A 13,274-nucleotide genomic window follows, 5' to 3' on the forward strand; every position below is an offset into this window, starting at 1 on the left:
TTTGTTATATTCTTATCCCTGTTTTCCCCTACAATTTTTACCCTCTATAGCACCCGGCAGTAGAACAGAAGTTATTCCCTGATGTACTTAGACATGAATCCCTTTTTTCAGTGTTCTCCTTCTGTTCCTTTCCTTGCCAGTTGTGCAGAGAAACTCTGCATTTCTGATCAGTTCATCCAATTTTCCACATTCTACAGCAGCACTGAATCTCAAATGCTTCAATTTTCTTCTTTTCCAGTTTTCCCACAGTCAATTAACTTCCGTATAATTATGTGCTTTAAACACACATTTTGGAAATTTCTTCCTCAAAGACAGCTAGTGTTTGATGTTAGCAGATTTCTGCTGGTAAACAACTCCTTTTTTGCCTACGCTGGATAGCTTTCAGTGTCCTCCTTGCTCCATCTCTTGTTATTTTGTTTCCGAGATAGCAAATTTCCTTCATTTCATCAACTACGTGGTTGTCAGTTTTTATGCTAACTTGTCACTAGTCTCGTCTCTGCTACTCCTTATTAGCTTTGTTTGTCTTCAGTTTATTTTCAATCCCTAGTATGTGCTCATTAGACAGTTCAATACATTCAACAGATTTTGCAATCCCCCCCCCAGTAAATATCAATATTTCTTCATCCTGAATTTTAATCCCAACTCTTGAACCTTTGATTTATTTCAGTCATTGCTTCTTGGGTGCATACATTGAACAGTAGGGTCAAAAGACTGCATTTCTGTCCTACACACTTTTTTAAGCTGAGCACTTAGTTCCTTGTCTCCACTCCCATTGCTCACACTCTTGTACATACGCTGGATTATCAATCTTTCCCTGCAGGTTACAACTATTTTCCAGAGAATTTGGAATATCTTGCACAATTTTATGTTGTCAAACACTTTTTCTAAGTTGACAAATCCTACAGATGTGTCAGTTTTTCCAAGTCTTGCTTCCTTTATCAAGCACATGATAACTGCCTCTCTGGTGCCTTTGAGTGCTAAACTGATACCCACCTAACAGATGCTCTATTGTCTTTTCAATTCTTCAATTACTCTACCTAGCAATTTCGATGCACAAATTGTTGAGCTGGATTTATGATAGTGTTCCCACTATCTGCTCTTGCTGTCTTCAGTATTGTTTGGATGATATTTTTCCTGGAGTCTGATAGTATACCTCCGAACTCAGATCCTACATATCAACTTAATAATATTTCCTTTGTTATTTCCCCCAATGATTTAAGAAATTCTAAAGGAATATTATCTATCTATTCCTTCTACCTTATTTGATGAGAAGTCTTCTCAAGCCCTGTTCACCGACTAATACTGGATAACACCTGTGTTTTCCATGTTATCTCCCATTTCTTCTTCTATTACATCAGACCATTTCTCCCCTTGTAGAGGCTTCAATGTACTCTTTCCACATCTGCTACATCCTCCACATGTAACTGTGGAATTCCTCTTGCATTCTTAATGTTGACACCTTAGCTTTTAATTTCAATGGAAGTTGTTTTTAACTTTTCTATATGCTGAATTCATCCTACTGATTATTTCTTTTCCATTTTCTCCACATCTCATTTGCAGCCATTTTGCTTTCATTTGCCACCACTTACTATTTCTTTCATTCCTAAGGAATTGAAACAGATGTATTCCTGTCCTTCCCTGACAATTTTTGTATCCTTTGTTCATCTATCAACTGAATCTTTTTTCCATTACCAAAGGTTTCTTTGCTTTTACCTTGCTTGCACCTATATTTGGCTGTCCGACTTCTGTGCTTGCCTTTTCACAGGTGTGTATTCCTCATCAACTGAACTGCTTTCTGTGGTATTAACTATCACAATATATAGTTTAATTTTCTTATAATGACATCAATTACTACGACAGGTCAGCTGTAATGTCAAGATTTCTGTAGTATGGCCATGTTACTCGGAAGAAACACACTTCTCATTCTCCCTTAATATGACAAATGGGTGTAACATTTTCAGCCTTGGTTGGCAACAAGATTTTCCAAGAATCAGTGTGCTGTAGAAGGAAATCTGTTATAATATGGTACCGTGGCATTTTCTTCTCTATGCCCTTCTGTCAACAGCAGGTGTACTATGGAATTCTCCTCTCACTGTTGCCATATCACATTCATACTACAGTGGTGGTAGAAATCACAGAACTCGTCAAACAGTACACATGATGTCTGTTTCCATAACAATCTGTTACGAAGTGCACATGCTCTAGAACCACATGGCCAGTGAAAGAAAAGTTTTCATGGTGGAAGAAAAATTGAAAGTGATTCATGGAATCGAGAATGGAGCTAAAAAGGTTGATGTGTGTAATGGATTTGGTCTTGTAAATGCCACAGTCCAAACAATTTGGAGAACGAGGTTAAAGCTTACTTCATTTGAAAAAACTGAATCTAAATTAAGCAGTTACAAAAAGCTGCACGGAGTGACGTATGACATAAGTGGTTGAAGCAACAGAAGCATTAATGTACTTACTAGCAGACTCTCATTATGGTGAAAACAGAAGAATTTGCTAAGAAAATAAAAAATGAGCAATTTGTATGCAGCACTAGCTGGACTGACAGATTCAAGCAACATCATTGCATTACTTGTGGCAAAGGGTTCAGTGAAGCTAACACTGAATACTGAAACAATCCAACAATGACTCACTACTAAGCGGCCTACAATTCGTTAAGGATTCACAATTGTGACACCTTTAATTCAAATGAGACTGGCATTTTCTTTAAATTGACACCTAATAGAACTCAGAAATTCAAGGGTGAGACATGGAGGGAAGTTATATACAGAACGAACAACAGTTCTGGTTTGTCCTAACACAGACGGAACTGAGAAGAAAAAATTGCTCATTATAGGCAAATTAAAAAATTCTAGGTGTTTTAAGCATCTAAAAATCTTCCAGTGCACTACAATGCTAATAAAAAGTCCTGGGCGACCTCCAAACTCTTTGAAACTGAAATAAGACAATGGGATCAGTAGCTGAGCTTTGAAGTTAGAAGACACTGGTTCTTGCTGAGATCTGTCCGTCACATCCTACATTCTCTTATATGAAGAATATTAAGCTTGTTTTCTTCCTGTAAATACAACAAGTTTATTGCAGCCCATGGAATAAGGAATAATTATGAGCCTGAAATGCACTACTGTAAGCTTATATTATTGAAAATAATACAACGCATTGAGAAAAAGCAGAATTATTCTCAAAGTGTCAAGAATTGTTTCTGTTGTGCGCAAATCACAACTTAAGGAATAGATGCTACTGAAACTGAAGACATGTTCAATGAGACTGATTATCTGCTGCTATCGCATCACTGCCAGAAATCAACTGTGATATTATCAGTCAGTGTGACTATGAAATGTATGCAACAACAGATGACCTCATTACAACCAAAGTGTAAACTGAAGATGAAATAGCAAATGAAGTGAAGAATCAGGCCCACAGTGACCATGATGTGAGCGAGGAAGATGAAGAGGAGGAGGAGTAGGAGGGAGGAAGGAAGAAAGAAAGAAAGAAAGAAAGAAAGAAAGAAAGAGTGCCTATCCCTACTTTGAGTGATGCTTCAGAAACCATTAGAATTGCGAACATGTTCTACGAAGCTAGGGAAGGGAGCAGTGAAATTGCAAATGAAATAATGAACACAGAACATAATTTAGAAAGATTGTATTGGCAAAATAGATATCCAAGTAAAATGACTTATTACTCCACTGCTAAGTGAGTACTCAACATACTGCTGTTATACTGTATTCATGTAAGCTGCAAAGTGACTATTTTTTATATGATATAAAACAAGGCTAAATGTATTTGTTTTTTCCATTTGCCATCACAATAGACTGAAAATAGGAATCTCTATTGCAATGATACTCATTTATGGCATTTTGAATGTTGTTATAGCCAGGTACTTTTGTATAAGAGTCTGAGGATTTCAAACAAACATCATTTCTCAATACTTCAGTATCCCACTTCTTTCCACATTGATCATTCCCAGCTATTCTTTTCAGCCTACTCTTCATTGTTATTAAATTGTGATCACAGTATACAAGGTGTCTCGGGAGGGAAGGGCAATGTTCAAGAATATAACAGGAATGGTCATTCTAAGCAAAAAAGTCCAGTAAACATTGGTTCCAAAATGCAGACCGTAAGAGCTATGAGTATTTGTTCAATAGAAGAGATGTGTTCCACAGGAGCAAAGATGAACAAGTGCTCAGAATTGTTAAGGTACGCATTTTCAATTCCATGTTTACTAGACTTTTTTGCTCTGAAGGATCATTACTGCCTTTTGCATGAATAATGCACTTTCCTCCAAGGACAATGTCTCTTCGTGGGACGCATTACAAGTCATGATCCGCATATATTTCACCCTTCCACCTGGAATCTTCAGCAAAAGTCTAGAACAGGATCAGTGGTGTACTTACATATTTCATGCAAGAATGTTGTCAGCACTTGCTGTGAGGTACAGGAACAAAAGAAGGTGTGTCGGCCATTTCTGTTGCACAGCAATTGGAGAGCAGCAGACAAGTGATATTTTTTTAAAATAACCCATTTGAAAGAAAGAGTGAAACACTGCTGGAAATCTTGATTCTAAATTTAACTGCTCATTGTTTGAGTTATAGCTGTTTAAACTGTGGTAATATCTGCAAACCAAGGACAGCATCGCAACCCTTGATATATTTGAAAAAGCAGTGAAATATTTCCCTGCTCTGGGTTACTACGCAGTTGATCTGTGCAAGAATGCTGGGTAAATTGATCAATTTTTTTTATTAAATCACAGGAGGAAGTAGGGTGGACAAATGTTTATTAATATAGCAAATATCTGAATATTGTGAATAAACATTGATCCACCTGCCTTCTCCCATGATTTAATTAGGAAACATTTATCCACTTACTCAGTACACTCAGGCAGATCAACTGTGTATTCATTTCAACACCACACTTGATTCATTTTCATGTCTTCATTTAATCCATGAGACATGCACTGTCAGTCCACTTTATAGCAATTGCTGCCATAATCACTACCTAGTTTTCTCAGAACTCATTAATAGACCGAAAAACAGCAAACAAGACAATAATTTCAATACTGGCAATACAAATACATTGTCTCTCTTCTGGCATACCACTGCTTATGTCAAAGAATCATTCCACTGGCTATGCAAAACTGACACGTTCCCAACCTACGAGCACCACCATGACTGCCCCTGGCCCTGATCTATACTTTAGCCAGACTCTTCATATCTTTAGGCCATTTCCAAGTATACCACTTCCTTTGATTTTCGAACACTGTATTCGCTATTACCAGCTGAAATTTATTGCAAAACTACATTAGACTCTTCTCTCTCATTCCTAATACCATGCCCATATCTTACTGTAACTACCTGCTATTTCCTACTCTACAACAGCATTCCAATCCTCCATAGTTATTAAATCTTCATCTGCCTTAACATACCAAATGACCCATTAAATGTGCTCAAATTTTCTCTACACTATCTCCTGCTTGTGATGTTGGAATGTGTACCTCAACAATTGTTAGTCCCTTGGTAGCCCCTCCCTGAGATTTGAAAGGGGGATTTATCCGTAATCTGTTGCCAATGGAGAGAGAATCTTTACACTCACCTGCAGGTCAAAACTCCTGTGGACACATGCTATGTCACTTACTAAAGATTTTTCATTGTCATCTGCATCCTCATGCTATTTGTCATTGCTAATTCTTCCACTTCTTAAGGGCAGTTTCCCATCCCCAAGGGCAGGAGTGCATCCTGAACCTCTGTCCACTAGTCCACCCTCTGAGAAGGCCACTTGCAATACAAGGGTGACATATATACCACAAGTTTTCAGCCGCCGTAACTAATGATTTTTATTTGAAATAAAATATCACACCACAACACTAGCGAAGTTGGATATCTAAACAGACTCTGGACTGGAAAGAAAAGGCACTCAGATTTTTAAAGTGACAAACAGTAATTCATACTTAGGTAATATTCGAACATTGGTTCTGCTTATTTCTAATAACACTGTTTTTGTATTTAGTTTGGTGACCTCCAATACACATTGCAATTTATGCTGTAAGATCATTCTGTTCCTAGCTGGTGGTGTTACTATTGCAGTAATCTGAAGTCTACTTTCAAACCTGTAAGCTGAGGGAAACAGAATTAAAATTCTTAGGGGTTCTTATTAACAATAAATACTAGCCCAAGGATATCCCCAAAATACTGTCAACTCTGTTTTATTCGTATCTATTATTAACGTGTTGTCTTTGTCCATTCCAAGAAATTGGATGTTGGTTTATATTCCAGAAATGAAACTATTCTTTTGCACAGGATGCCTAACCAGTATGTTATTCAGAGTAATTCATTAATACTTCACGATGCCTACATGCCTGGAAGAACTTTGGCATCATAATCACACCACCACTTACTGTACTTCACTGAATAAACCATCTAACCAGTAGGAGATGTAAAACTGGTGTCGCATGGTGGTTGCTGTGGTGCCTTTGAGAGCAGAGGACAGTATTCACTCAGATACCAGTTTTCAGATCAAGAGATGGATTCTTGCTGTCTGCCCCCCATATCTACTCTCCTCAACTAACATGAACCACCACCTCTCACTCTTCCTATTCCTATGCAGTTATTCAACTATCACCCAGACTGGCTGAACCCTTATTTAACCTTGTTATTTCAGAATATAGTTGGAGTTTCATTTCACTCTTATTTTGAAGCCCACCCTTCAGATGCATTCCTCTGCCATCCTGATTGGGCTATACTTCTTATACCTGAACACCTCCAAAACAAATTTTTCTTAAAACCCAAGACTTGCTTGTTGGCCACCCAAATCATGATAATTGGTGTTAGAACTTTATAAAGGATAAGTGATGACCAGCATTCAATGGACAGCAAAACAAAGGAGTAAAAATAACAATGTGCTCTTAATGAACTAAACAGAGGTTTCAAATGAAGCTTTCTGTATGTCAAATTGAAACTGTAATATCAGTGTGTGTTACCAGTTTTAACAGACCAGTGAGACACTGACTTTAAATGTGATACCCATTCTAAAATTTAGTTTTGATCAATGACTAATAGAAAGATGCACATTGAGAATCACTAGGACAGAAAGCAGACAGGGAACAGACTAGATTGAAAAGCATAATTATGACTAACAAAAATAAAATGTAAGAGGGCGATACATGTAGCCATGGAGATCAATGATATATGGTCATATTAAGTTCTTTGCTGGATTCCAAAATGTGAGAGAGTCAACAACCTAATGTTAAGTGGATAAATCAAGTCACAAAACATGCAAAAGTAGCATGGATGTTTATCACTGAAAACAGCAATTCACTGAAAAGTTCAGATGAGGTCTTTATCCACCAATTTATGTCAAACGGCTGATTAAGTATTGTTCTACTAAAATAGTGGTAGTAGCTTTATTCTAATAATCTAGAGTGACCATTGAACCTAAATAATTTTTATTACCGCAAGAAGATGCACTTTCTTCCAGGACTGAACACCCTCACATTGGGAATCAAATAGACCCATGCAGCTGAAATGCGTTCTGTCTGATTCAATCTGCAGTTTAATATTATTACGCAGGAGATATGCCTGGAACACTACCAACAACCAATATTTTTGTGATGGTTATAAGGAATAAATGTTCATGTGTTATGTACTATTGTCACATCTTTAAAAATGCAATGCCTGAAAGACAACAGAACAAACAAGTCTTCTGGAAAGTACAAACAAGACTTCACAGGAAGGGTACTGGTTTGGGTGTTAGCAGGAAATGTTGCATAGACCCACAAGGAGTCACATTCACTCACGTGGAGAACCATGAGGAGTGGCAGTGTGTTGGCAGGGCAGTTGCTGGAAGCACCACTGTGGAAGAGAGAATGTGGCCTACCCCACAGTATAAAGGCAAGGCAGCGATATCAAGAAGTGTGTTCCGTTTAGATAGCCATCCAGGAGAACATCTGCAGGTCAGGCCCAGGGCATGTACTTTTAGTATTCACGCTGGCTTTGCTTGCATTCACACTTATCCACATACCTCCCTACAGGGAATTTTTGGACAATCAGTAAGTGTACTTTCACTCAGGTCACTTATTCAATTTTGCTCAGACAAACATTAAATTGTAGTTATTAAAATCTTCCCTATTTCTTCTATGTTTCCTGATCAATTCCATATCTCATTTAAAATATTCAGTTCGCTTCCTCCATGTTACCTGACTATGGACAATACTCAGATACCCATGTCATTAAGTGTCTAGACCACTCACTGAATGTGACACTGTTGAAAAGTTTTTGAAAGTCCATTATGGGTGAAACAATTCTTATTTCTTGAGGGAGAGGTAAGTTATTTTTAGATTATTTACAAGTGACAAGTTCAACATATTGCCTTGAAAGCAAAGAAAGTGTGAAGAGTATATGGAACTGCACAGCCTCAGAACCTAGGGCAATACACCAGACAGTTACAAGTACAGAATCTATATGAAATATAGCCTTCCCTTTTAAAGTAACTACCAGCACACAATAGTAGTCAAATTTTACGTAGCAATTCATATGAAGCGAGGAAAGTCAAACCAGCTTTTAACACAAAAATATGAACCCTAACCCGACATGTACTTCACATAATTAGTTAATTTGTTGATTGTTGTCTTTGTTAGTGGAAACAAAATGAACCATACACTACAAGCAGTCAGTCTAATATGTTTGTATTAAACGTTCTCAGACACCCATGTGTAACTTAAGTTTCATGGCATTCTGGAAGCCAAAGCAATGACACAGATTGGGCCAACATTGCCAATGATATTTCATATAGATGAAATCAATTCAGAAGAATTTTTACACATGCCACCTTATTTTCAGTAAGTACAAATCAAATGAAACACGTCCCAGGAACAAAAATGGTACATAGTAATAATGGCTTGAGCAAGCAGTATGGTAACTGTTTTCATTTCTGACTCTTTTACTTTTTCCAATAAGGATGATAATGACAAATAGGTAATTTCATATGTCGTCTTCTCTCTCTCCCTCCCCCCCACCCACCCCCCCCCCCCCCCCTCTCTCTCTCTCTCTCTCTCTCTCTCTCTCTCTCTCTCTCTCTCTCTCTCTCTTTTTTTTTCCAGCCCATTTCGAACACTCCCATCTCTCCATCCAAAGTTTAACATGCAAGGCGACGCCCTTTCTGCATGGCAAACATTGATTAGGTGGGATATAATTTGCTAATTTTTACTTTCAAACAGATAATTGGAATGACACAATGCTGATATATGGAGATATATTACCCTAGCACATTCTGGCACTATTTTCTTAAATTAGAAGCAAAAAGTAGTAAAACAAGGTTGTGTAAAAACATGACTAGTAGTTTTACTATGTACAAACCTTTGTGACGTTTTGTCATCCTATCAGCTTTTGCTGTGGCATCTTTTAAATGGGTGTAGTAATCTATCAGAAAGTTTTTCTCTTGCTCAAAGAATTCACTTGCGTCCTTTACCCCAGTTGCAGTGAGTAACAACTCATCTGTTGTCTTTGAAAAAGATTTCATAAATCCACCAAGCACTTCCATTTTGTTCTTCCCTCTTACACACAAATCTTGATCATATTCCAGAAACACGCGGAAATTGTGGTCATTACGAAAGACTGGATGATTGGCGAGTCTACACAAAAATACTTCGTGCATTGCTACAGTCTTCTTGAAAGTTGCCAGATATTCTCTGTAGAGAAAAGAAGTAGTTTTAGTTTAGTGGTAGATGAAAACACATTAACAGTGTCATTAACACACATCAAGCTTAAAAGTTTAACAGATCTCTGAATATATATCCTATTGACATAGCTATCTCAAGTACAGACATTGTATGAAATGGTAGAAAACAAGTGATATTCATCTATATAAAAAGATTTTACAGGTGCTAGACATGAGAAACTATCACAAATAATGAGCACACCAACATTTCTTTTTATTGTGTACCTATTAAGTGTGGCATTAAATTGAATTTTTAAATACAATTATAAGAGGAAAATTGTTTTAATTGACAGTATGTTTACAGTTTCCAATTTCTATTTGGAGGATAGACAAATTGTTTTTACACTGTCTTTACAAAGGAAGACAGCATTTTGCATGCAAAGTGATTTATTAGCCGATTAATATATCAAAATTATAAAAATAATTGTGAAACAATAATAGCTGTCCTGCTATTTTCTTTAGAAGACTGAGAATGACAGAAACAATCCAATGAAATTTTAGAGGAGATACAAATCTAACCTAAGAAAGAAACGAAATACTTAGGCTTCAGCAGTATGTATGTAAATTAATCCTTTAGTGGTCACATGGAGTGTTCACAACACCTCAGTCATTCTTATCGAAGGTTTACTACATAATGGATAGGACTGTACCTTCAATTTCTTTGGTATCTATGTAGAAAGTTACATGCAAGCTATGGGTAAAAATAGAATCAACAATAGAAGCCAGAGTTAAAAGAAAATATGCAACAATAAGCCCTGGGGTGTTAACACCCCAAATGACTATGACATTGTGCACTGAGAAAGCAACATTTTATTCCTTTGCAGTTGCTTGTCTGTTGTCACTGTGGTTAATTCAGAAATGGATCCTTACAAAGTAAAACAAGAAACTACAGTGAAGTTCTCTCTCACCACAGCCACAAGGAAACTGAGGATGAGAACAACCTCAAACCACAAATAAGTACAGCGGATGAAGCACAAACGATGTCTTTGTTGGAATGAAAAGGGTTATGAAATGGATGAAAAACTGTCGTACTCACAACATCAGAACTTTGTATTTAGGTCTTGTGATTGACCACCCTGGTGTGGAAGCTGCTGCAAAAACTGCTATGGACCTCTTTCTCACTACTTATGAATAACATAACCATTAGACCAATTACAACATGCACCAACATTTACATACAGCACACTGCATCAAATTTCACAAGAAACACTGATGTCAGATCAACTGAAGACAAGAAAATCAAGTCTCTTCTTGGTCTATTGATATTGGCAGCGTATTGCCAAGCAGGACACCAAAATCTGGAAGACTTATGGGATGGTAATGGCTTTTGAATAGAAATATTTCATGCAACAAAGAGTTTGTGGCATTTTCACTTTTGTTAAGCTGTTTCACATTCAATGACATTCAAGACAGGCCACAGCAAAGGGTTTGACTGCCTAACTGCAGTTACAGAAATGTTCCAATTATTTCTGTTTAACTGTGACAATAATACTGTGTCTGAAGAACGTCAGTGGGTGAACAACTGGTTGCATTTAGAGGTAAGTTCTCTTTCCATCAGTACATACCAAGCAAGTCAGCAAAATACAGATGGAAGATAATCATCTTGTGCGATGCAAGAACATGGTGTACTTTGGGGTTGGAAATATCTACTGGGAATCAACCTGTGGGTCCATTTTCATTGTCAAACTCACCTAAGGAGATAGCAATGGCTGTCGAAGGGGCAGGGAGAAATGTGACACTTGACAGCTGGTTTTGTTCCATCCCTCTAGCTGAAGAAGAAAGACAGTAGCATGAATTCTTGGAAACAATAAGAGGGAGCTACTACCAGAGTTAGTTTGGACGAGAGGTTGAGATTTAAAAAGCATCCTTTTTGGATTCATATGGTACCACAGTTTCCTACGTGCCAAAGGAAGGAAAATAATGTCACCCCCCGTTCATCTTTGCATCATGATGATGTCACTAACACTGCAGATGAGAAGTAACCAGAAATTTTAACAATTTACAATAAGACAAAATCAGGTGTAGACATAATTGATGAAATGTGTGTTACTTATTCAGCCTCAAGGAAAACCAAGCTGTGGCCAATTTCCGAATGATTGGCATTGTTATCATTAATGCCTTCATCATACATGCCAGTAACAACAATGAGAGGATTTTCTGAATAATGTTTTTACATGAAGTGGGAAAAGTATTAGTAAACCTGATACTGTGCAAGAGAGCAGCCACTCACTCCTTGTCTAAACAAGTTAGAAAGAAACTGCAAAAATGGCAGAAATCAAAAACAACTAGAATGTAGCACCTTCTGAACAAAGGATATCTAAGCCCAGGCACTGTGCAGTTTGTCCTCGGAGTAATGACATTAAAGTCAAATCATACTGTACCCAATGTCTGAAAGCTAGGTGTCTAAACCACATAAAGAATGTCTGTGAAAAGTGTTGCAATAGACCTGCTGTAGCCAGTGACAGTGACTAAATTCATGTAACTTTTGTATGAGTTGAGAGAATAAATGTTTAGTGATATGTGTAATCGCAAATATGTAGTGCAGAACTAACAAATCAGAAATCAATAATTTTGCAAAAACTCTTCAGAAAATGGAAAATATTGTGTGTGTTTGAAATGCAGTAATTTGATACTTTATTAATCTAAAAATGGTCACTCAAATACGATAATGTAACTTTCTGAAGAGCCATTTATTCAACAAATATATTTATATTAATGATATGCTGCACAAGTATATCATTACAGCCACTTCTGTTTGAGGTGTTAGAAGCACCCCGCATGACTAGTAACGTATTGGAAACACATGTGACTCCATCAGGGTTAAAGACATAGTGTATCTACAATGGTGAAATATGCATTGACACCATAGTGGATCATGCTGGTGACATGTTCCATTCATTTGTTGATGATGTGTCATTTAAATACAACCATCTGTCTATACAGTTTCCAGTTTGCCTTGCTGAGCACCCATCTTGGTAACTGTCTTCAGTATAATTTTCATATACGAATACAGTTTTAAATGTAGAATGTAATGTTCTACCTTGGTCTCCTTTACTGCAACACCATTCTGCTCCAACAGGGAAAGGATAGGAGGTTTTGATCCCCTCATCAACTTTATACTCTCATTGAGCAATACGAGATTTAAAATGGAATGCCCATATAAAATTTATCATCAGTAAAGCCGATGCCAGAGAGATTCATTGGAAGAATCCAAAGGAAATACAGTCTGAAAACAAAGGAAGTAGGTTACAGTACACTTGTTTGCCCACTGCTTGAATACTACTCACCAGGGTGGGATCCGTACCAGATAGGGTTGATAGAGAGAGAGAGAGAGAGAGAGAGAGAGAGAGAGAGAGAGAGAGAGAGAGAGATCCAACAGAGAGCAGCGCACTTCGTTACAGGATCATTTAGTAATCGCGAAAGTGTTACGGAGATGATAGATAAACTCCAGTGGAAGACTCTGCAAGAGAGATGCTCAATAGCTCGGCACGAGCTTTTGAAGTTTCAAGAACATACCTTCACCGAGGAGTCAAGCAGTATATTGCTCCCTCCTACATATACCT

General features: G+C 37.4%; 1 protein-coding gene across 1 annotated transcript in view; it reads right to left on the reverse strand.

Annotated features, from left to right (window-relative positions):
- The window catches only part of LOC126161773 (sorting nexin-6), an 86,955-nt gene that overhangs the window by 48,060 nt on the left and 25,621 nt on the right, over window positions 1-13,274 (reverse strand). Inside the window, 1 exon segment of the mRNA XM_049917842.1 lies at window positions 9,351-9,682. Coding sequence (XP_049773799.1) covers window positions 9,351-9,682 — 332 coding nt within the window.

Source organism: Schistocerca cancellata, chromosome 2 (genome assembly GCF_023864275.1).
Source record: "Schistocerca cancellata isolate TAMUIC-IGC-003103 chromosome 2, iqSchCanc2.1, whole genome shotgun sequence".
Taxonomy (NCBI): domain Eukaryota; kingdom Metazoa; phylum Arthropoda; class Insecta; order Orthoptera; family Acrididae; genus Schistocerca; species Schistocerca cancellata.